Below are 25,392 nucleotides of genomic sequence, written 5' to 3' on the forward strand. Positions count from 1 at the left end.
CCACATTACAAAGAGGAGGCTAAACTAATGAATCTTGGACATTCTTCTTTGCATTCATGTTGTTCTCTTTGTGTAACAGTCATAATTAATCCCAGACAACAAAAGGATGCTCTTGCTAATGTCACTTAAACCGCAGACGTAGGTCTGACAAACCTTTGAACAAATGTGTCTGGCTGAGAGGAGCAGCTGCTGGAAGAGCGGTCTGTCGCACATCCGAGACGTTGAGGCTGAATTCAAAGAGCAGCTCATTGTAATTTTGGTGAAGGGTAATGCTCTTGCCTTCCCATCCCTGCAGAGCTGCCGACAGCTGGGAAATCAGTGTGTCCAGACTCTCCTATGGAAAGGGAAGCAAGCTAAATATCACACTGATCTCATGTCCTCGTCCTCAAAGTTAGATGCTCAGCAGAGACAAAAGTAGGATCATTACATACTAATCACAATCATACTTCTATAAACAAGCAAGCATTTTTTAATGCTGGTTTTCCGTTAAAGAAGAGAGTAAACTGGGAAATTGGCAGCCACCAACTCACAGGGTCAAGAGGAGTAACCAATAACACAATCTGGGATTTACTTATCTCATTCAAGGACACTGGCAGCAACAAGGCTCATGTGGACCCCATGAGCCCAGGATCAAATCAACACCCGTCCTATCACTGGAGTGACTACTCCACCCTCTGGGCCGCAGCTACAAAGGAACTTTGCATATTTGGTTTGCAATAATACCCAGAAAGACAAATTTGTCTGAGGAAATAACATCCTGCAATGCAAAGGAGATACCGTTTACATGCAGGTCCTTGCATAAATCCCTAATAGGCTACTTACATGCAGTATTTTCTCTATTTCCATGTTTTCTAGCTTTGTTGGAGTTCTTTGTCTCCTTCCACTCTCTCTTCTCTTTATTCAGTTCCTGCAGACACAATACTGGCCAGACAGACGCTCGCTGGCAAGAAGGCCATCATTCTGAACATGCGACTAGCTGCCCTGTCTCCTGCCACTGCAGATATTAAACTTCTACATGTTCATTCTTGCTTGATTTGGCTGACCTCCCCCTCCAGCCTTGTTGGCCCACGTGTGTCTGCTCTGACGGCTCAGCTCTGCAATGACACTCATGCCAACAATGTCGCCGCCATCCCTGATGCACGCTGAGGACTCACACAGAAAAAAGAGCTTATGTTTCCTGCTAATTAGGCTTTCTCATCCTCAGTATATTGCTCTAACCTTGGTGGGCCCCTTCGCCACCCCTAGGGGGATCCTTTATCTCGAAGTCTAATTGTCAATGCGTGCTGCCTGCTTGCCTCCCCAGAGGTGATGTCCCAGTGGCCTTGTTGCTCCTGATGCAGCCTCACGTCACCAACACACCTCTCCAACCCAGCTCTGTCAAATTGGACTTGTTTTAGAGAGTTACTCTTACATCAATTAGTGTTGTTTTTCCACACTAAAAATAAAAAAATCATTAAATATTGGTTCCAGCCTCAGAAAACAGTACATCTGACATTATATTATTATAGATTATTATAGATATAGATTATAGAACAGGATCACTTCAGGACTTCAGATCATGTGCCTGAACAATTGATACTTGGAATGAAATGTCGAGCCAATGTGTGGTTAAAGCCCGAAATCAAGCCTGTAGGTGTCACACATTGACCATCATATGTTAACATACACTATTTTTCTTGCTGTAAAACAGCAATATATTAATCGTTTTGTTGTTTTGGCAGCTCCGCCTGTATTACGCCTACAAGTCATTTGAACCCAAACGCTACATGCTACAACCAACCCTCACCTTTTTGGTTTTGTTCTCAGGCAGCTTATTTACCGGCTCAGTTTGTTTTCCTTTTTGTTTGTTTGTTTGTTTGTTTCTCGGAAGGTTACTGTACACTGTTGCTGCTGTACTTCGGTTGGGATCCAGCTTGAGTGCTAAGTTGATTGACACCTATGTCAGCCAATCAAAAACTTAGAAGAGGGCTCGCGTGCACAGACGTGACCCCGTGTCGGCGCTTTCAGTGAGTTTAAAAGCGTCTTTTGTTGTCAAGGGAGACCAGGCCTGCCTCTGCGCGTGACTGAGTGCCTGAACGGGTGTTCGCGCGCGCCGCATCGTTTTCTGAATGCAATACAGACTGAAGCGCGCAACCGGCTACATCTATGTGTCGCGAACGCGCACACGGAAGGCGTGGAGTTTTGGGAGAGGGTGGTTAACGGAAGGGGACGTACAGGAAAGGAAAAGGCCACATATACACGTCACGGAGGGACGCAGAAAAATACTGAGCAATGGTTTAATTCCCGCACGTTTTTATTCGCCCGCGTTTCAGCGAGCGAAGCGTGAAGCTGACGCAGTTTAAAGTGCAACTTCCTCTCGTCGGCCACCGCGAGTTCTCGCTGTCGGCAGCCACACGGCCCGGAGAGGGGCGCTGACACTGTCACCGACACTCAACTTCCCGTGAAGACGCAGCACAACGAACGCTTCCGCTGGCAAACGGCAAACCACATCGTGGCTCGTCGGGAGAAGAGCAGACTCTCCGCTGCACAGGGCAGAGAAACGGTGCCATTGTCCTCCGGCCGAGGGCGAGCAGAGACGGGTCCGGTGCTCCGCTAATTAGCTTGCGTGGTCTCTGCAGAGAGAAAGAGCGACGGCAGCGCTGCTAGCTGCAGCACGGAACGGTCGACGGGGTGTAAGTGACCCACAAGCTTATTTTAGTCGAATTTGGGGACATTTCTGTGGCACACAGATGCTCGCATGTACTGATGGGATCCTTTAGCCGATAGTCATCCATCCTTCCATTGACCCCCCCCCCGTCGGACCGTGGCTCGAATTAGCCACTCGGGCGCTGTCCTCGCCGGGGGGTTCCGGATCACTACCACCTGGTCCAGTTAAGTCAAGGCGGCGGTTCGGGTCCCCCCTGACCCCTGCCCTGCCTCATCTGTCTGTCACTCTGGCCGACCCCTCTCGAACCATGGCAGGAAACCTAAAGAAAGGTGGAGGGCTCATTGGAATGATGAAGGTTACTTTCCAGCCACACCATCACCACCTCCACTCCCATCACCAACCTGGAGCCGTGGACAAAAAGACAGTAGAGAAATGTTGGAAACTAATGGACAAGGTTGGTATTTTAAAAGCAGCATTCACTAACCAGTAACGATAAAAGCGCTAGCTAGACTCCAGCTAACTAGCAGTAAGCTAATCTGTTGTGTCTGCAGGGCTGTCGTGGCTAACGCTGGAAGAAAACATGGTTAACTAACATGTTTCATTACCAGCTGAATACCACTGGTTCAGTATGCGTCAGATGGACTTACAAAGAAAACCACGTTAAAAGTAGCTTACGAACAGAGCAAGAGTCTCTATAAACGCATCTGTAGATAGCGCCCAGCCTCTGTTACTGTGGTGCATTTAAATTAACCCGAGTATGCGTTTTTTAAGCATTAAGATATCACAGGTAATTTGTTGCAAAAGGGTGCCTGCCAGGAGCTTTGAGTCTGTATTGTTGTTGCAATGTACAGTAACTAGAGGATCTGTAGGTCTCTGCATGTTGTGCAGTTGTTGCAGTTTATACACAACTGTTAGATTGAGGAAACTGACAAGGCTGAAATGATAAATTTGTCAATTATACTTTCTCACAGGGGAGACTCATGTCACAGATTCACTTCTCGGAAAAGTCTGCAACAGTTTGACCTCCAGTTTCCTGTGAGATACACGCAGCAAAATTAGAGTGACTAAGAAGACAAGACACTCTTGTTTCTCCGCTCCTCTTTAAGGCCTTACTTTTGAGCTCTGATGTTTAGACAGGCGTTTTTCGACAAAGCTGTTATTAAGAAACCGCGTTCCAGTTTATTTAGATTGTGTGACTCAACTGCTGGCCACATTTTTAGCAGGAACCGTAAAATAATTGTAAGAAAATGAGCAATGTTGCTGCAATTCTTTTCTGATAAACATTTGCAGAAATGGATGATTGGGACTTTCTGACAGAGCGCCTGGACAGTGTGTAACACACGTTTTCAGTCTGCAGTGTGAGAATAATTCACCTGATTCGAAACAGTTGAATGACTGCAGGAAAAACTATGAAGCCGCAAAAAAATTACAGCTTAGCTTTACTGGAAACTTTAAAATGCCAAAAAGATTATACGGCATGGTGTAAAATAACTTAAAGGCTGCAACAGGACAGGATGATAATGGAGTTTCTGTCTACACATTCCTCATACGTATGAGTAGGAGGTCATTAAAATTAAATTAAAGGCACCTCCTTTGTTCTTAGGTTTGTTATTTTTGTCAAGTGTTGACGTTCAGACATTGAAGGTCTCTGCTGTTTTATTACTGTGTGCTTTGGGGTTATTTGCTATCCATTAATCAAAACTTTAAATGTAATGTCCACACTGACAGCATATTTATTTATGGATAAAATATAAGGATTTATTCAGACAGCCATCTTTGCAGCTGAACATGTGCAGGGATGGTGGCAAAACCTTTTCAGGTCTCGAAGTCTGACAAGAATTAAAGTAATGTTGAAATTATTTACAGTAAATGTTTATAAAATGTTAAATGTACTTTCCATCAGGCTGGTTAACCTTTGAACAGCTTGAGTTTAATTTACAGCAGCGGCATGAATACTGAATGGCTGCGAGGGTGAGGGAAAGGTGAGAAGAGTGTCGTTCAGCTTGGAGCCAGTCTTCATTTTGCTGCAGCTCGCTTCATTGATGTGAGAGGTTGTGGCCGTCTGCATGTGCGTGCACGCATGTGTCTGACTGGCTCGTCGGTACAGGTGTAAACACGGTCGGTGGTGCGGCGCTGGAAGCCTTCCTATCTAGTCTCAAACATAACCAGTCTTTCAATTGGAGGCCTGGGGAAGAGTCAGTGGAACGAGGGTACTTGGCTATTCGTGATGGTAAAGCCTACTTTAGTTCAGTGGCCTTCAGATATTAACCACAAGAAAATAGGAACAAAAACTGATGGGCACAGCTCCGTAAAGCTTCTGAAATCTTATATTAGCGGTTGAATTTTTTTTTTTTTTTTTTTAAGTCATTCTCGGTCAGGTGTTTGGACATGACATGATGAAGACCCACATGCTAAAATCTTTGCTTAAAATATCCCACCAGTTAAATGTGACCTCAATCTTCATCGGAGATATTTGATACAGTGATGATGAAGTGGCTGAGTCAGCACATCCAGACCAGGCCTTTGGAACATGAGGACATGAAGCCAGGGGATAGACCTTATGACAGAAATTGACTTTTCAAATTAAAGCGATAGTATGACTTCATGGAGGACTGCACTACTGTACGAGGATCTAATATGGGTGCAATACGAGTGCTGATTGATTAGAAATGGTCTTAATCAGTCTTTTGAAGTGTTGTTCCCCTAATGACAAGCTGATGGATTTATAGATATAAGCAGGGGAACTTGCATTCTTCCATTGTTCCTGCCATATTTCTTCCCAACAGCGGGGAATTATTCATGGCCAATCATTTTCTCAGGTCTGCAAAAGAATAAGCCATGTCCTGTTGTTGAAAACCAATTGTTTGGTCCCTGTTACAGTTGAGGAACCAGCTCAGGTTCCGGTTAGGACATGAGATGCAGCCTTTAAAACAAAAATGCAAGCGTAGCCTTGAGGGCATCCACACGTGATGTTATGGCCATGTTTTCATATGAGCTGGCGATAAACTCCCAGAACAGCTTGGATTTCACCTTTGGGGCTCAAAAGCTTTCATTTGGTAGTGAGTCCAACTCATTCCTCTCATCGAATTTGCATGGCAAAGATGCACAAATGCATCTGTATTTGCATGTTAGGGGTGTTCAAGATGTACAGAATAAAGTGGGTAAACACGACAGCTTCTCTAAACATGCCGATGGAGCAGAGTGTCTATCTGCAACTATGGATTTTAGAGCCACGCTAGAAGGCACAAACCTAAACAACGTTGCATTAAGGGCAAGCAATCCCACGGTCGCAATGGAAGTCCAGTTACACCATTGTGCTGTGAAATGTTGCCAGTATACTCCAGATAAGTGCTTCAATTCAGGAAACAAGCCATGTTATGTAGACTTTGTCTTGTCTGTGTTCTAAATTTTGCACATCTGTGTTGATTCTATCCCATCTGTGAGGAAGTTTCCGTGCACCCATTTGTCTCTCACTGCACCCCTCATATCGTCCCTCCACGCAGGTGGTGCGCTTGTGTCAAAACCCCAAGTTGGCCCTGAAGAACAGCCCCCCGTACATCCTGGACCTGCTGCCAGACACCTACCAGCACCTGCGCACCATCTTGTCGCGCTATGAAGGTAAAATGGAGACTCTAGGGGAGAACGAGTACTTCCGGGTCTTCATGGAGAACCTGACCAAGAAGACCAAACAGACCATCAGCCTGTTTAAGGAGGGAAAGGAACGCATGTACGAGGAGAACTCGCAGCCTCGGTGAGTGACGTTAAAGCTCGTTTTACTGTCACCTGACTCATTTACATGAAAAGCGACGCCACCAGCCGTTGCACCCGTGCCCAGCCTCCCCGGTGGTTGCTGTTGAAGACACAAGAGTCGTTGCGGTTCGAGCTTGCGAGCATCTGTGGTCTGAACGTGCTCTTCTACAGCTGCCTACATGTTTGTGGATCTCTATCGCTGCCATCTCCTTAGACATGTTTTCACAGTTGAGTCGAGTCACCTGTTGCTCAATCTTTCATCCTTTGAAACAGCCTTGGGCGATGCTAATTAGTGGGTTTTTTCCCCCTGTTTTTCCTCATTAAACTGATCTGAGGCATGTTATTCCTGTCAGCAGTGATTTGTCATTTCCAGTTCTTCCCTGTTCTGTGTTTTCTTTTGAATAACGTTGTGGCCTGGTGCTCACTTCATATATTGGTTTGGTTCCTAACTTTGTGTTTGCCGCCTTTGTAATTTCGAGTTGTCCTAGCAAAATATTGGAAATATTATATGAACACATCGGTCATATGCTTACCTGTAGGATACAAATGTAGGCGTTAACTCAATCATCTTAAAAAGATAGATCATATTAATGTAAAAATGTAGTTATAACACATTATTGTAATCATGTTTGACATGTAGCTGAGGTCACGTTAATCCAATAATCCTTCTGAAGTCTGCGCACATTTTTGTCAGGTCAGAGTTTGATCCATAATTACTTGAAATTCTAATTCCACCCTTCACTGAATTGACCATCCAGCCTGGTCTTCAACCTCAGTGCACGGCACCCTTGGCAACTAACATGTGACGGCGGCTGAGTGGGAAGTGGGTTTTATTAAGATCTTGTCATAAGTGGTGAAAAGCGGAACTAATGCAATGGAGAACAAAGGACAAACATCAGACCTTTGATTAGTCACTGGTAGTAACAAGGGAACCGTGTGGCTGTGAGGACGTGGTGTATTTGTGGGATTTCCTCTGAGTGAAGCAAGTATTAATGGGAATTTCCACATTCATGTTGACATCTCGTCACTTCTCTGGAAGAGACATGGCACTCAATACAAAGCTTTGGCTGAAGTAACACTGGTCATTTCCACTTCCACTTTAGCTGCGTGTGCGTCAAGAAGCTCTGTAATGAACATTTAACTGGAAAGTGCTCAGTCTGGTTGAAGGTGAAGGGAACAGGCATGAGCGTTTCCACATTTGGTTGGACATTATCGTGAAGCAGATTCTGTTTGCACATCTAAACTGATTCCTGCTTCTGGTGGTGCAGATGATTTAAGAGGAAGCTCCAGTCTCCAGCAGCAACCACCAGCCGATAACAGGGTTCATTTCTGAAGGTCTTTAAAGTTCTTCAGATCACTACATCACTGCACAGTGGAAACACCCACATACAGGCATGAAACACAAAGTCTGCTGTTGTGAGCAGGAGGCAGCAGCAGTGATACCAACCAATGGATATCGGGCCGCTTTAGAACGCTGTATAAATGGGCCAATGACATGGAGCCATTGATCGGTGGTGTGTGAGGCTGCAGCAGAGCTCCACACATGGCTCGGACTATAAAGGATAAGATGCGACACTAGTAAAGGAACACTTTGGCAATATACAATGTGTTCCTGAGGTCAGCTGGAGTTGTAAAAAACCCGTATTTGAGAGTCACTGTTCTGGAATTGCCTCAGGCGTTGATGAGGGACTATTAAATGTTTTAGTAATGTTTTTTTCTGGAGGTAAAACGAAAGATCACATTTCAGCAATGCTCTGAATGCAGCTACTCCGTGACCATGCTGTGCAGAACGTCGCCGCAGCCCCTTCTCAAGAGTTTTTCATCCCTCCAGGGGCTTGTGTCGACCGAAGGTGGTTTCACTGTGACAAAAGATTTGAGCCGGTGTCGTTTTGGTTATTAGATGCGAGTGTTTTTCTCGATGCCATGTCACTCATTGCAGTGTGTCAGTTTTTGGTGTAGAATGGAAAATGGATAGAAGCGCCTCCGCTGTGAGTGATGTTTAATTATTAACATCGACAACTGATATTCGCTCAGACGTCCCAGTCAGCACTTCCTTCTTGTTTGCCTCACTTCCTCTTCATGTTGAACACAACAAATTTGAAACATTGTGTGGCTTTCAAATGTCTATTTATCATTTCTTTATTTCGAGAAATATCTTTCTATTTCTATAGAAAGCTACATTGGATAGTGACTGGATGATGAAATAGTACCTCATATGACATTTATTTACAGTAAATTAAACAATGATGGATTCAATAAAAATACCAATAAAAACCAACAATGATCATGATTCTAGGGCCTGTGGGGCTGTGGCGTGAGGGAGCTCACTGGGTTGTTGCACAAGGGAACAAGGGTACAGCCTACTGTTTTTTTAAATTTAGTTGTCCAGAGCTCACACATGCACTCCAGAGGATCTCCAGAGAGTCAGGTCAGATGTTTCTCCACATCTGTCAGGAGGGTCTGAGTTGTATTTATGAATAGGCAAATAATGACAGAATATTTACCTCTGTTATTAAACGGGTAAGACTACAAGAAAGGTAATGAAGAACCCCCTCCCTCTTCCCCCCGCCTGAGCAGAGTAATCCAGGGAAAGCTCGTTCAGCATCTCCTCAGAATCCTCTCCCACCCCCCGCGGCTTTAACCGGATACTGCTTTGACCTCTGTGTTTGATCGTCTTCCTGAGCTAAGCCGCTGCTGCATCCCGGCCTGTGTTGATAGATGCAGCTGCTCACAGAATACGAGTGGTTTGTACACTGCAACGTGATGCAACTTTGCAGCGCCAGCTCCAGAAAGTGATGGATAACCTGGCCTAGTGCTGTTGTAAACATCCCTTTCTTTAGTCTGCTCCTTTTTATCTTTACACATCTCATCTGGAGGTGGAGTCTGTTATTATGGTGGCCATATATACACTGAGAGTTCATAGGAATGCCCCGAATCAAAGACTTTTTAATCAACTCAGTGATTGAAGCCTATGCAGATGATTACATTGTTTTCCAGGTTAGTTGAGAAATCTTCACCCTGAAACTTCAGCGCTACCTGTTTTTCTTGTCGTCTTCATGTCTGCCTTCTATTATTGACACTCAATGGCTGCGGTCCCGTCTACAATGGAAATGTGCATTCCACAAATGCTTTCGTGATACTTTTACAATAGTGAGAACAGAGAGGACTTCCTCCATCTTCATTCAGCCTGCAGCTGAACTGCTGCTCAGGCTTCCGTGGCAGAATCTCATCAACAGTGTGTCACTCAGTAATCGGTTCTATTCATCCACCCGCTGCCAAAACATCAAGTTTTGCTTGGTTGAACTCCAGATGATTGCAGTTTTGGGGGTTAAATTATCATATTTTTGCACAAATGCATTATTAGATGAAGAATTCTGAGAGTGAAGTGGTGCAAAAATGGGGTTCAGACAGGTGCCGTTGCATTCCTCCTTGTCTAACTGTGCCATCAATAGTTCCTGTAGCACCCCTCTGAAGCCACTATAAAAAGTTATTGTTTAGAAGAGTACCTGTTCTGTTCTGTTTTTGTTCAAACTGAGTTCTCCTTCTCGAAGGCAACTTCCTATTTTCTGCTCAAACAAAGGTTTGACAGAGGTGAAACTCTTGGGTTGAACCAGCTGAATACTCAAATGCTCTGCATTCAAAAATGTACTAAACCTTTTACAGGATGCTAGCGTTGCAGTTAAGTCTGCTAACATTTGCAATTTTTAGCCAACGCTACACATGTATACACATACAATATAGATTGTATCATTGTATTGTTGACACACATACTAAACATATTTGAAAAGTAATATGTTTATATGTATATATGCCTCACTGACCAATATGTGGAATATGTCTGTAAGCAACAGTGTGTATTACATTCATGCGTAGCACATGCGGGTATTTTCAGCCACAGCACGACTGTAACAACCTATAACTCATGCTCAGAACAGTGCATGACATAAGACTGCATCTTATTATCCTTCTCTTCTTTCAAAGAACCATCTAGCAATGCCAAGAATGAATGCACATAATTGAATTAGCCTGAATACGTCTAAGTACTGTAAGATATTGAATGCTTGAAAGAGCATTGAAGAGAAAAACACAAGTCTGTTTGGTTGTTTGGATCAGTGTTTTTGATAGTAAGGAAGCAGCTAACATGCTTGGTGAGGCGTATTATGCATGTCTCCTTATCTGGAGTCAAGCCAATTCCAGATAGTTAAATTTAAAATGTTCTGGAGCAGAATGTTAATTGATAAAAGAAGAACATAATCCCCTGTATTTCAAAGGTCAGGAGGTATATACATATTTAGATCTTATCCTGGTCGCTCACGTCTGTGTCCTTGGCGTTCAATGATCACCTGACTATCACCATTTGTTTCCTACACAGCGTGTAATTTTAATATCTATCTTGTCAAACATCCATTATTGATTGTACCTAAAATGTGATCATTTAAAGACGTCTGCAAAACAAAAGTGAAGTAAAGCTACTTGTGACTCGCCTAGACAAGCTTCCATTCTAAGAGTTTGACCTTTGCCGAGCAAGCCTCAGCGTGTGTGCAGCACAGTCCTGGATGGCTACTTACTTTATCGCGGCCAGCAGGAAACAGGAAGGGAGCAGCCAGCTGCGAGATCAGAGGTCACCCTATAGCATGAGGGGGATGGTGGACAATAAGCTAGTATTCAGTAAAAAAGGTTTGGATTGTTATTGTGGTCATAGTTGTCGGTGAGGGACGGAAAAGAAAACACTGCAGCGATGTGACGATCCCGGGTCGCTCAGAGTATCAGTCAGCTTCGGGCTGACTGTAGAAGGCGAACCGGCTAATGTCCATTTTTACTCAATGAGTTGTGAATATGAGTTGCTTCCGGGCACATCGGCACTCAAGCCTTTGAGACCATTTATACTTTCAGTGGTAAAAAGTAAAATTTCCCTTTTCGTCAGAGATTTGTCCTTGAAATGCTGTGGCTTTGAAATGTATTTTATTTATTGGTTTCACACCGATATTCTGCTTTTATTCAGTCTCTCACCAACACAAGACACAGGCAGGCTGAGTCGGACTGACGTAATAGAGACGGCTGGATCACAGTGGAAGCCTGGTGCGATCCGCACAGTGTTCACCCTCGCATTCATTATTCATCTCTCGATCACACCAATACCATGCTGTTAGTTAGTTTTGACATAGGCTCGCCCACGCAGCTCCGTGACACTTTGTAAAGGATGTGAAACTTTGCACCTACATCTGTGCATCACTGCTTAGGGAAAAATATTAAAATATCAGTAAAATAATCAGTGAAAATACACGAAGCACTGTTTGAGGGTCTCTAACACTTGCTTGTGAATTGTAAATGAAATTTAATTGTGGGTTTGAAGTGGTGAATTTGTAATCGTGAGTTCTTAAGTAGCACCCATGAATGTTTCAAGCTCAAGCAGAGCCGAGCAGCTCCGACTTCCTCAGACTTTACACTACTCTAGAAATGAAGTGAGGAGACATTAAGTCCGCGAATAACCTAGAGATTGAAGCTAAATTGCTTAATAACAAGGTGTTCTATAAATTACCGACTTACGGTTTGACTTTAATAATTCAATATTTACTGATTTTTTTCAAAATGGCATCAGGAATGTGGCCTAATTTATAGAATCTCAGTCACAGAACACATTAAACAGACAGTAGCAGCCATACATGAAATCCTATTTGTCCAAATCAGCTGCGTTAGATTGGAATAAGGGAAAAAGAGGTCTGTAACCGATATAACTGGTTAGCTGAAGGCAGACCGAGCAGCAGAGACGCTCCCTCAGTGAGGTGCTAAATCTTGCTGAGCTGATGGCCACTGAAGAATAGTCACTGAAGAATAGAAGCTGCCTCCCAAACGGCTGTCTCAGCACTGGCAGAGACCCGAGCCATAGCGACGAGTTCCGCAGGGATTAAAGATGCCAAGCGCAGCTGAAGGCCTCGTTTTTCGCATGCATTACTGATGAGGGTTAGCCTCCACGTCACAGGCATCCACTCCCAGGCATCTGGCTTCACGTCTGCTGTAGATTTTAAGTGGGCAGAGCAGTTCAACAGATGAGACGTCCCGCTACAAGAGCATTCTCTCTTCAAAGATCATTTACTGCCGAGAGGCTATAAATAAAATGCCGCTGCTCTTTTTGGGGTGTGGTGTTTAAATGGTTTTTTGTTTGGTTGGTTTTTTTTAGATTTTTGTGTGCTCTCGCTCTCCGAGGTGAACTATCATCCTCGTCTAGTTTGGCTGGCTCAAAACGCACACTCGTCTTCAGTCCATCTATCTTCAGCGAGCGTCCTCCCTCATTCACATTTTCTGCCACCGCCTCTTGCTCACAGGGCGTGTTGTGCTGGGCAGCTGCAGCGTGGACACATTCATCCCCGTCTCTCTTGTGCATGTCGATTCCCCCATCCTCAAAGCGAAGAACAATCTCCATCTGTGCTGCTTTTTCAATCATACTGTTCACAGCGTAACACTTTTCAATGCTGTAACAGCATGGCTTTATGTTTGTCCTGCTCACATTCCTGCTTTCTTGTGAGTTTTTTTCTGTATTTACCAGCTTACTGAAGATTATTATACTTATTGAACATTCAACTTTTCCATAGGTGGTTGTATTGAGATATAATAGTTTTTGGATGTTGGATGTTTTAGTGGGATTTCAAGAAAGCAGACCCATTTTTTTGTTTGTTTGTTTCTGTCTTCAATAAAAAATGACTTGGTCTGATACTCAGGACCTCTGTGTCTAGCTTCAACACCCATCCGGCCTCATGCATATTTTACGAACCATCTTCGTATGGACTCCTGCAGTTTATATTTGACATTCATGTTTTATTAAGAGCTTAAACGAGGCAATCATTGTGCCTCTCAGGAAGCCTGAAACTCAGGAAATAGCTATTGTGGTGGTATTACCAAGCTAATGTACACTTCTTTTGATTTTAGGAATTTGATCCATCGTTTCAAGATCTACACTTTAAAACAAGGCTAAAAGATTCCATATGATCGGTAACATACACCAGAACAGTGGGTAGTGGCAGGGTGAGGGATCGCTGTGCTTTTTTCCAAAGCTTGATCAGGTTGATGAGCTGAAGACAAATAGTGAATTGACTCTTGCAGCAGTTAAAAATGGTATTCTCAGTTTTGAAAGTCTGCATCTATTTTAACTTACACATCCACCTTTTTAGGTGAGGAAGTTAACTGATAAACAATATTATTTTAATCTTAAACCATTACTCCACACTTCTCAACTCGGTTTATCCTTTTCGTATCAAAGTGAGGTGCGTGTGTGTGTATGTGTGTGTGTGTGTGTGGTGTGTGTGTGTGTGGGTGTGGGTGTGGGGGTGTGTGTGTGTGGTGTGGGTGTGGGTGTGGGTGTGGGGGTGTGTGTGTGTGTGTGTGTGTGGGTGTGGGTGTGTGTGGGTGTGTGTGTGTGTGTGTGACACTTTAATAATTCTGGAAATTCAAATGTCAGTGTTCAAATCTATTAATATATTGTGTGATTTTGACGCAAGCACAAAAAGGAAGTGGATTGCACTGCATACTTCAGATCACAACTCTATATTTGTATTTATGGTTAAAGTATCACTTCACTAAGGAAACTGACCTCCATGTGTTTGACTTGAAATTGGCAGAAGGTTGTGGAGTTTTATTTCAAGTGACCAAAGAATCTATATATATATTATGCTGTGCTATTATAATAGCATATTTCTGAAATAAAATGAGTTTAAGGATGTGAGAACAACAGTCTTCATTTTGTGTTTTCTCTTTTGAAAAACAGCTTATTTTTAACTAACTCGATGCTAGTTTTCCCCTCGGGGCTGTTATTCCCACTGTCGATAAGGCAGGTGTGAGTTCTCATTCCCCTTTTCTTCTTATCTTCACGTCTCCAGGCGCAACCTCACCAAACTGTCGCTGATCTTCAGCCACATGCTGGCTGAGCTAAAGGCCATCTTCCCCAATGGTCAGTTTCAAGGCGACAACTTCCGCATCACCAAGGCCGACGCTGCCGAGTTCTGGAGGCGTGCCTTCGGAGACAAGTGAGCCCAGTTATAATTTTTATCTCGCCACAATCTTGGCATTCAAAGAGTTTATATATAACTATTCTTGCTTTGTTCTTATATTTGAGTGGACCACAAGTTTATATCAGGTCTGTGTTTCTGGAAAACAACCACCAAGTTATATTTAGAAGCACCAGATTGGTGGTTCCTCTCATCACATGTGACTCAATAATATTGTAAACATTCACAGGAAATTCAGTTCATACTCTCTAATGTTAACGTTGTTAGCCTGTTAGCTGTAAGCCTGGGACGCTTTACAAGGAATGGACTAAATATAGAATGTCAGACTGTCCAAATAGCTCCTGTTCAGTCTGTTGTCATTATAAAAGTGTCTTCTGCGTGTATTGTTTAGGACTATTGTGCCTTGGAAGATGTTTCGTCAGTCGCTCCACGAATTTCACCCCATCAGCTCCGGATTGGAGGCCATGGCCCTCAAGTCCACCATAGATCTCACCTGCAACGACTATATTTCTGTCTTTGAGTTTGACATCTTCACCAGGTTATTCCAGGTAGTCAACATGGGCAAACACAAACTTTGTCTTCACTTATCGGAACAGATGATAATTCACAGCACACTCTCAGCTTTGGCCTAACAACAAATTTCATTTGAGCAGCACATAATCAGCTTAAAATCATCTTTCACGTCTTTTTTCAGCTAACTTTATCTACTTGTTAGTGGGATACTTTTCAAGTCCATCAATGCTTAATGTTTCACGCAGCAGAAAGACGTTAGCCATTTAATACGACACGATCCTCCCTGTAGGTGGACTCATGCGCAGAAAAGGAAGTGAGCCTGTGGCCTTTTTTGACTTCTGTCCTCGATATGCAGCCAAGAAATATTTGTAAAATCTAAAATTCTTGAACTATTTTGTTCTCTAAATGGAATTATTAGATATCTTGTGATGTTTTACTTCCCATTTGTTGAAATAAACACTCCATGGTTACTACATGTGAAAACATAATAAAGCAGGCAGACAGATGAGCCGAAGACCTCAGTGTGATCACCATGACAAGAGACACGTCTCAGTGGCATTCTGCAGGGTTTTAGAGAATGAGTTGCATCCAGCCAAGGCTTTGATGTGTCACTTCCTGTGTTCAAAAAAAAAATAAATGTGGGAACATAAAGCTACAGAGGGCAGAAAAGGCTTTTCCTAGCTGTTGGCCGAAATCTGTCTGTGTGTGGTTTTTAATGAAAGGTTCATTTTTTTTCCTGTGCAGATTTAATTAAGCCCTTAGCTTGTGCAGCACAGTCTCAAAGATTTATGTGCTAATTTTTACATTAGTTTTCCCTTAGAACCTCCCTCTAGTAATGTGTAGCTCATCATCCATAAGGTCATATCAATGTATTTTTGCTATGCCAAAGCTGAACAAAAAGAGGCCTGTGACTCTAAAGGTTACTTTGGGTTTTTAATTTATGTACACTGTGGGGGCAAATACCCTTCATGGAGTTGAAGTTAATCTGTGTGTGTGTGTGTGTGTGTGTAGCCTTGGTCCTCCCTGCTGCGAAATTGGAACAGCCTGGCTGTTACTCACCCGGGGTACATGGCTTTCCTCACCTATGATGAGGTCAAAGCACGGCTGCAGAAGTTCATCCACAAGCCTGGCAGGTGAGACAGAAACACTCGCTCAGAAAGCCCTGGAGTTGCCGTTACTGACCCTCTGCAGGTTAGCTAACGTGAATATAAATCTTTTCCTGTATGTTAAGTCAAAGAAACACAGGGTAAGTGAGCTGGCCATGCTCGCGTGTGAAGGAGACAAGCTGGGAACCAGGGCAGCATGGCACTGGTTCCTAACATCAATAGTTTGATTGTAGTCTGCAAGCTGATGTCAGTGTTTCAGCCCAGCTCACAGAGACCAGCTCCATGACTTATGCAGTTATTGGACAATATCAAGCACAACAAAGTTCTGCTCTGCTGGTGGCTGCTGTGGTGGTTCCACTTCAAAGGAAAGGAGCCAGAATCTGGTGATCCTGTTCTGCAGCACTTTTGGTGCACTTGCATTCAGCTCTTGACTGCTGCAGCTGAAATGTGGGTGTCCGATATTTGTTCCTGCTCATTCTGAACCTTTCAAAAAAAGTTGTAGATGGTGAGCACTCACCTGTCTAGACTCAATTGGACATTTTAAACTTTTCCACAATAGAACTAGAACAGTTGTTCATCCCTGTGAGGTGTGGAGAGTTCAGCTGATAATTAACATTTGGGATAACAAGGTGTCTGATGCTAATGACAGCCCTCCTGCACCACTGCCTGCAAGGTTTTATCTGAAGGAACACTCAGTGAAGTGTCTGTAATTGAGTTCTAAAATAGGTCTCAAGTGTATTTTCTTTCTATTTTCATTGTGTACTTTCATTTTCTGGCAAATAATGCTGCGGATTGGATGGTGAAGCAGCAGTTATACATCCTTGGTGCTGCCATCACAAGTGGACAGCATGAATATTGAAAAACATACTTCTGGTCTTCTCTGCTATTTCTGCAAATAACCATAAGGGTTGCGTGCAGACGTTTTTTTTTTTTTTTTTTTGTGTTTTTAAGGCAGCAAAAATAAATGCATGTGACCCAACCTGACTGAGAATCCTTACAGCAGCTTACAGCACTCTTGAATTTTTAAAAGAATATTAAAATAGTTCATCTCGTAGGTCTATGACAAATGCTCTTTGTGTATTTTACTTATTTAATTAGTGTGTAGAAAGTACATTATTAAATGTATTTTGTGTTTCTTTCGATGCACACATGAAAGGCTTTGCTCTAATCAGCTGATTTGTAGTCTGACAGAAGTGTCACACAGGCGTTCTCTTGGCTCTCTTCTCAGTTACATCTTTCGCCTGAGTTGTACGCGGCTCGGGCAGTGGGCCATCGGCTACGTGACTGCAGACGGAAACATACTACAGACCATTCCCCACAATAAACCCTTGTTCCAGGCCCTTATAGATGGCTTCAGGGAAGGATTGTGAGTATTGCGGCCTTTGTGTGGCTTACAATTGCTTTCTAATGTTCTATGTCTGCGTCTTGGTCTTAATGTGATGCCGTTTTGTGAAATACTATGTAAATCACATTCACTTTCTCACGGTGAATCATCTCGGCAGTCACTGACATTTAAGTATAACCTTTGACCCCAGGTCAGTGTAATCCCCGGTCCCATCATTCCATTGTTATTAGCACAATACGACTAATGTGCAGCTCATTTAGTGGCTTAGTGAGTAACCTTCGACTCATCTCTTCATGCTAGTGTCTTTTCAGTTGTTTCACAAAAGCTACACTTTCCCACCAGTTCTCAAATGTTTCTTTTCAATCATGAAAAATCGACTGCATATACATCTATAAAAAGCTACAATTCAGTAATTAACACAATGTCCCATGAGCAGATGTTGCTTTTCTCAATGTGTCAGTTACCAAAACACTCTTAGAAAAATTCCCCCTGTATCTTCTGATTGTTGTGCTTCTACACTTGCAGCTATTTATTTCCTGATGGCCGAACACAAAACCCAGATCTGACGGGACTGTGTGAGCCTTCCCCTCAGGACCACATTAAAGTCACCCAGGTCAGCAGTGAACAGCAGGTTTCTCCACTCTTTTTCAGGAAAAAAGGACTTTTAGTTGTACATCCTAGGATAAACAGTGAAGCTTCCTTTACTGTCATTAATGCGTCATCCTTTCCTACAATGTAATGTTGTAATAAGTGAAATAACCCAACTGCCAAGTGTGAAAGGTTTCTTCATGTTGCTTATTGAACCCACATGTGTTGCAGCCAGTCATATTCTGTCAGTCATTTGCACACGTGCTCATGGAAAGGTTTGTTTTTGCTGAGTCACAAGACTCGACTAAGAAAACGCCTACGCTTTCCTGAGCAAAAGTATTCTTCCTTGGATCTCAGGAAGTGAGTGTGATGTTACACCATTGGCGTCTGTAAACTCACCCCAGTTTAATTTGTCTCCCCTGCCAGGAGCAATATGAGCTGTACTGTGAGATGGGCTCCACATTCCAGCTGTGTAAGATCTGCGCCGAGAATGACAAGGACGTGAAGATCGAGCCCTGTGGACATCTGATGTGCACTTCCTGTCTCACAGCCTGGCAGGTACGATTGCGTGGGCGTTTCGGCTGTGGGGCCGCAATGAGTTGGGACGACAGCGTGCTGTTGAAGTGATCTGGAATAACGAATCCACAGTCTCCCGTCAGCTGTCTGCCTGTGGCTGTGTTACAGGAGTCGGAGGGTCAGGGGACAGGATGTCCCTTCTGTCGCTGTGAGATTAAGGGCACAGAGCCGATTGTAGTGGATCCTTTCGACCCAAAAGATAACGGCGGTGGCTCCTGCAGGAGTGCTTACGGCGCTGAGGGCGCCCCCTCGCCCAGCTGTGAAGATGATGATGATGACAGACTTGAAGACCCCCACCTCATGATGAGCAAACTTGCAAAGGTGAGTTGAGGAAGAGACACATGTTTCAGATTGTCCACTGGTGACCCTGGGAACAGTGGTTCTTATGGTGCTGAGGCAGGAGGTTTCACACTGTGGTAGAACGACAGGGGTTCCTCTGTCCTCTCATCCTCTCTGCAGAGATGAAACACCCTGTCTTTTTGTTTGTTTATTTTTTCTCCCTTTTTTGTGAGCTTCACAGCTCATATCGGGACGCTTTCATCTCCATCTCTCATGGTGCCACAGTAGCAGCTTCTTATGCCTCTTGGTATTTGGTAATTCAGGCTTTTCCGCTTTGATAGCTGACCAAAATAGATCATTTCTTTTCTGGTTGTGCAGTTTTTGGCTAATGAAAGTAAGCAGTTCTGCCTATATAAAACTGATAGAAATTGATGAAAATGGCTGTATAGCTCTGAAAATGCATTTGAATTTGAGCAGGTGTGCGCATCATACTGGTTCAGCCATCATGGAGACAGTCATATCAGTGTAAACAATGAAGAAGGGTGGCTGATCACATCTGATTGTCTCACGTCCCTGTGATTCAGGTGGAGCGGCCCCCTTCGCCCATGTCTAGTTCTCCCTCTCTTCCCCCTGTGCCACCAAGACTAGATCTGATACCACACAGACCTCAAAACCCCCCTGGTGCCTCGAGTCCTGGTGTCACCTCAAAGGTCAGCCGCCGTGCACTTCTAATTCTGGTTCATGTTTGGTTGTGCAGCAGTTCCAGTGTTGTCCCAGAACCCCTTGCTGGTCTTGTTGCCGACTGTGATGATGATCTTTGACTTCCTGTTGTTAAATGTCATCTGAAGGGTGATTCAGCCAACTGTTTTTCCTCTCCAGGCAGCATCTCATCACAAAGACAAACCCCTCCCCCTTCCCCCGGCGCTGCGTGATCTCCCCCCTCCCCCTCCTCCCGACCGCCCCCACTCCGCCGGGACAGCCTCTGACGGTCGGTTGCAGAGACGACCACTGCCCAGCACTCCAGGAGAGCCGCCCCGAGACAAGCTCCCGCCTGCACCCCCAAATCGGCCTCTTACCGACTGGAACTCCCGGCCTGTTCCCAAAGCCCCCACCTCGTCGTCGTCCTCCTCCCCCTCCTCTTCATCCTCTCACGTCTCAGGTCTGGAGGCGGACATCCGAGCGGGTGCCAGGGAGCTCTCCAACCGACACTCCCTCCCGCTGGCGCTGCCCTCCACCTTGGACACACGCTCAGATGCACAGAAGAACAACAGCTCCCTCAGTCTGGACCACCAGCTGGTCAGAGAAACCACAAAGCACCACACACTGCACTGACATTTGGTTTGAGTACTGTCAGGCCAGAGTAGAGAGGACAAGAAAGAGAAGTTCTGTGTCCCAGTCTGAGCGAGTCGATGTGGGTTTATCTGTGAAAATGTAGCAGAATGTTTGGCTCTGCTGCCTGAGGGGCTTCCAGGCCTTAGGGCTGGAAATAGTTAAATATTTGGGGGAAAAGACTATTTGCTGTCTTGATCAGAGAATGTTAAGGTGGAAGCCAAGAGGACATGGAGCTTTCTGGAGAAATTCAGTGCACTTAGAACACTTCGAAGTAGCTACAAACACCTAAAATTCCTAAAGGAACCAAATAAGCATTTTCCCGTGAAGTCAAGTATCAATAATAATCATTCTATGGATTTTGATTCTCCAATCTAAGTTTCAGGTTTTTTTTTCTTTGCAGAATTTTGCAGCAGGCCTTGCCCAAGACTACGACAACCCCAAAGTGAAACCCTCATCTTCAGCCAATGCCATCTATTCTCTGGCCACCAGGTAGGTCAGAGGTGAAGAATTTACCCAGAAAAACCGACACATCAGGTTTATGATTTTGGGTCTCTTTGTTCTCAGACCTTCCCCAGTTCTGAGGTCGGGGACGGCGGAGGAGGCGCATGACAGCGAGGAGGAATCGGAATACATGATCCCCTCCTCCCGTCCCATCCTGCCCCCCATCGCGGCACCACCTGTGGCGGAGAACTCAGTGGTCCCCCGACACTCGCAGTCTCACCCTCTGTCGGCTCCGCAGACACAGAGCTCAGCCTCCCCCCACACCTCTAGGTAGTTGAAACATCTCGGCACAAGTTCAGCAGCACATCGGGATGAAATGATTTTAATATTCTGCGTCAATTTGTTTTTAGACTCACCCTGACTGAACTGGAGGACGGTCCACAAGCGTATGAGGCCATGTACGACATCCAGGCTGGTACACAACAAGCCATAGATTCAGGTACTCGGCCTCCATCGAGCCGTTCTGCAGATGCGGTGAATCATTACTTCAGCTGCTGCCGACAGGGATCAGCACTCACTCTTAACTAGTCTGACCGAAATTTTGAACGCTCTCATAACTCCTCCCGGACCGAACCCGCTCCCAACACCTAATCTAAATTAGAATTTCAGTGGCAGCTGTGGCTCAGCCGAAGCTGTTTTTGAGAAAATAATGATCCATGCATCTGAATAAATACATATTTATGTCCTGAGCGCCTGTTTGTTTTCATGTAGACTACTCAGAGTTGCCCCCTCTGGCAGCCATGACGAACGGCCCCAGAGACCTCCCAGCAGAGAACAGGGAAGAGAGCGAAAACGGCTACGACTTCCCAAAGCCCCGGCTGCCCCTGCCACCCGCCCGACGGACACTCTCAGAGATGGCTGGACTGTCCTCCTCTTCTTCATCTTCCTCTTCCTCCTCGTCCTCCACGGCCGCGTTCAACAGGCTTTCTTTAGACTCGGATGTAGGAGCTACAGCTTGTAAGTGTTGGAGCCCCACTTTGGTTTGAATACAGACATGACTTCACACAGTAATTACCCAGTGATTGAGATAAATACACAGTCTGTGTTCTTTCCCACTCCCAGGAAAATATGGAATGTGTAATGCAGTTGTAAACCAAGAGCAAATCTGTCCCAATATAGAGCGACTGCTGCTAGGAGATGAATATCCATGTTTCATTCAAGTTTACAGCAGTCATGTTTGTGCTTGATTTAGCTGCTGTTGAAGCACCTGATGACAAAAACCAGTTGGCCAGAAGTGAACTTGTGTATTTTTAAAATGATTTGAGACACTCAACCCCCCCAGCAGCAGACTGCAGACTTGCCTCGAGCATCTCTCCGTAGTCTGGACGAGACTGGAATAAATGAGCTCGAATCAGCTGCAATATGTATAAATTCCTGCAGATTGTGCCGCCGCGGTCCATTAGGCCAAATTTAGTTGATTTGCGTTAGCGAATGTTAGACGACAGCAGCGGGTCAAAGACCAGGCTTGTTAGACTCGATCTTATTTGACAGAAGAGCAAACGTCAAGCATCCGGTGGGTCAGCAGGGACCTTTGAGGAAAACTGTGGTGCTCGGCTAAAGAGCCACATAGTTTTTAACTCTTAAGTGTGAGTTCTGCGCCACTTCATTATAAGTGGCTGCTGTGGAAAGGTCACCCGGTGTAATATACATTGTAATATAACCACGCAGCTAATCTCCTGTCTTGCATGCGCTGCCTGCTACCAGAGTAAATCTGTATTTAGTGACATTTTCAAATGACTACTAGTGGATTTTAAATGCCATTTGCATTTACTATATTGCATCGACCTTTTATGCTTTTTAAAGATCATTTCTGTTTAAATGTTAAGTTTCAATCAAATTTAGTTTTAAGTGTCTTCTATGCTGTCTTCCTCTAGCCTTCATGGAGGTGATAGAAGCCCCAGAGAGACCCCCGAAGCCCCTGCCCAGACGGATCAACTCAGAACGCCGACACAGCCCGGTCCCGCCTGTCCCTGCCCCCCCTAGTAGTGGAGCAGCAGCAGGAGAAGCCAATCCTCAGATCAGCTCAGAGATCGAGCACCTGATGAGTCAGGGTTACTCCTACCAGGACATCCAGAAAGCACTGATGATTGCACAGAACAATATAGAGATGGCCAAGAACATCCTCCGGGAGTTTGTCTCCATCCCCTCCACCGCGCACGTGCTCACATAACCTGACCCCTCCGTCCGTGCCACGCTCCCGGAGTTCGCTGCCACAGCTTGGCCTGGCCCGGCTGGGTTCACATGGGTTCCGGCTAAAACCCAAATCCCGTTTGCTAGCCCACGCGGATCAGATTCCGAGCTTTCAGCATCTGGAGGCCTCAGCATCCTTCTCTCCGTGTGCGTTCAGCAGCATCCAGCCGCTCTCCCTCCTCCTCCGTTGGGCTACTGAGATGCGGCGCAACAACCCAGACCTTCATAGGGATTTTGTAAAACACGATCATTTCGCAGCCTCTGGCTGAAAATGTAACAACCTCATGAAAAAACTAAAAATGTATGTCTATATGAAAATTTAATATATAAGTAAATATGTATTAAATATGCGTAATATATACAGTACGTGCATTTACTATATGTAAAACAGATTTCAGCTCTGGGGGTCACTGTTGTACAAGTGATAAGGGTGGACAGGGACCACGTTGGGGTGGGGCTGGTCGTCATGAGAGGAATCGGATGTTTGGGTCAGCAGCGAAGCTTTTGATGAGGATTTTCATCTGTCATAGCCTCTGATTAACAATGTTTTTTGGTACTGCTTTTCTTTCTTTCTTTTTTTTTTAAACATTCTTTTTTGTTGTGTTCTATTTTTCAAAGTAGCATGGTGGTGGGTGAAGGTCTGGTCCGTTGTATGGCTGAATGTGCGTGTGTGTGTGAGAGAGTTGATGACCTGTTCCTCTATATAACATGAATGTGGGGTTACAGTCAGACTGTGCCAGCTCTACCACTTAGTGGGGTGCAGCTATAGCGGCACTTGGACTAATGACAACTGAGGTGTCAGACAGGTTTGCGCTGCATGATCAGTGGTGGCTGAATTTTATTTCTAATTCTTTCTCTGTTTTCATATTCTGGCTGGTTTGGATTGCTGTCTCCAGCCCAGCTCAGTGTTCTGAAACAAACAAAAAAAAAAGACATTGATTTACTTAGGTAATATATTATTGTAATATATTCTTAAATATTGTTATTATAATTCAGAAGTGCTTCACTGCTGCTACCATTGTTAGTGCTAAACGATTATGCCTTAAATGTAAATTTGTGAATATTGTGTTTCTTTAAAGTGACAGTATCACCTCCAGTTCATAATGTAGCATACTTGAAAGTTCACACGGCCTGTGAGCCTGCAGCTATCGAAAGCTTTCAGATCTTCAGTGTTTGAACCTTTATTTTTAAAGATATATATATTTTTTGTGATTCTTTCTTGTTAGCCGCTGCAGAGTATCAAAGCAAAAGAATTGCTGTAGGTTCAGATTGCTCTCATTTTCCTGCTTTGGTTGAGGAGGGGGGAGTAGGCCCCCGGGTTTGCTGGCCCATCCCCAGGTCTACGTTAAAGTCAGTATTTGGGCCAACTGTAAGAACTAACTCAGGAATTGTGTTTATCTTAGTGAGCGGTGCTCAGAACCTGGTGGAGACTCCAGAGCAGCAGCTCGTCCGCCCTTCGTTTCCGGTCGACACGTAGCCGAAAGCATCCACGAAGTCACTCAAGTACCCTGTAAATCTTTCCGTTTGTTTGATTATAACTTGCACAGTTTTCTGACAGTATGGATTCCTAAGTTGCAGGTACTCTGAATAAATAAATTCAAGGAGATTTTCGGTACATAGACTTGAACTTCTCAAAGGTATATGAAGAATATTTTAATTTTTTCCTTGTGTGGAGGGTGTATGTTGAACCTAAGAGCGAATTAGCTTTGGCTAATTCTGGGTGACATTTTTTCCTGACTGGAAGCTGTCACTGCTCATGGTGTTTTTGTTTTTTTTACTTGTTTTTCTTTTCCTAGTTGCCTTGATAAACATCTTGAATGATGGAATCCTGGGTCAGGGATGGGGAGAAATTCCCTAATCCTCACAGTAAACCAATGTTTTGTTGAGGACAGTGTGACATTGTATTATTCATGGTTATTTTCGTACCGCTCACCAATTTGTGCTCGGATACTGTCACTCTAAAGAAAAAACACCTTGTATACTGTCAGTGACGTTAAAAAAAAAAAAGGCTGATTTACTTCAGCTTGCATTCCTGTACATGTGTTTTGTTCCAAAGGGTTTTGTTTACTTGTGTGAGTAATTCTGTGCGCAGTGCCATATGTCCTCCCTGTTTCTGAAGAGAACTCAGCGGTACTGGTGTGTATCTGTTGATCTCTGAACGCAAAGATTGTGCAGTATTGCTTGTATCGGTCTGTCTTCTGCGCCTTGTACGGCCGGCTGATGTGTGAAGGTCAACGAGGTGGCCGATGCTCAGCTTTGAGGAGCAGGCGTCATCCCCGTGCAGGGGCACCGCCGCTCCCTGCCGCTGGGGGGAGCTGTTGCTCCACGTAGCTGCGTTGCTTCCCATCAGTAAAGGCATATATTAACTTTTTGACAGTTTTTAAAGCTCATATCACTCTGGAAGTATGCACAGTGCTGTTAATAAAATGATGAACAAAAACAACAAGATCTTCTTCCCTGTCATGTGACAAATTGATGCTTGGGTTGTTTATAAAACCAAGATCCATAATTCTGCCTGGTGATGAATCTTAATCTTAACAGTTCAGCTACTTGGAGAGTGAGGAA

At 44.4% G+C, this 25,392-nt stretch overlaps 1 protein-coding gene across 1 annotated transcript; it reads left to right on the plus strand.

Annotated features, from left to right (window-relative positions):
• Positions 1 to 2,157: 2,157 nt before the first annotated feature.
• Positions 2,158 to 25,273, plus strand: cbl (Cbl proto-oncogene, E3 ubiquitin protein ligase). Its single transcript, XM_057049088.1, has 16 exons — positions 2,158 to 3,101; positions 6,151 to 6,398; positions 14,269 to 14,415; positions 14,789 to 14,945; positions 15,922 to 16,043; positions 17,245 to 17,382; positions 17,887 to 17,974; positions 18,376 to 18,507; positions 18,634 to 18,846; positions 19,389 to 19,514; positions 19,684 to 20,100; positions 20,537 to 20,625; positions 20,701 to 20,907; positions 20,988 to 21,076; positions 21,349 to 21,594; positions 22,512 to 25,273. Exons 1-16 carry the CDS (start codon positions 2,955 to 2,957, stop codon positions 22,805 to 22,807), a joined length of 2,862 nt encoding a protein of 953 aa, XP_056905068.1. The 5' UTR covers positions 2,158 to 2,954; the 3' UTR covers positions 22,808 to 25,273.
• The last annotated feature ends 119 nt before the right edge of the window (positions 25,274 to 25,392 follow it).

This window comes from Takifugu flavidus, chromosome 12, assembly GCF_003711565.1.
Source record: "Takifugu flavidus isolate HTHZ2018 chromosome 12, ASM371156v2, whole genome shotgun sequence".
Lineage (NCBI taxonomy): Eukaryota > Metazoa > Chordata > Actinopteri > Tetraodontiformes > Tetraodontidae > Takifugu > Takifugu flavidus.

Coding starts and splice junctions, on each gene's coding strand:
- cbl (XM_057049088.1), top strand. CDS start 2,955: ATGGCAGGAAACCTAAAGAAAGGTGGAGGGCTCATTGGAATGATGAAG. Junction 3,102..6,150: donor GTTGGAAACTAATGGACAAG/GTTGGTATTTTA, acceptor CCCTCCACGCAG/GTGGTGCGCTTGTGTCAAAA. Junction 14,946..15,921: donor TCTTCACCAGGTTATTCCAG/GTAGTCAACATG, acceptor GTGTGTGTGTAG/CCTTGGTCCTCCCTGCTGCG.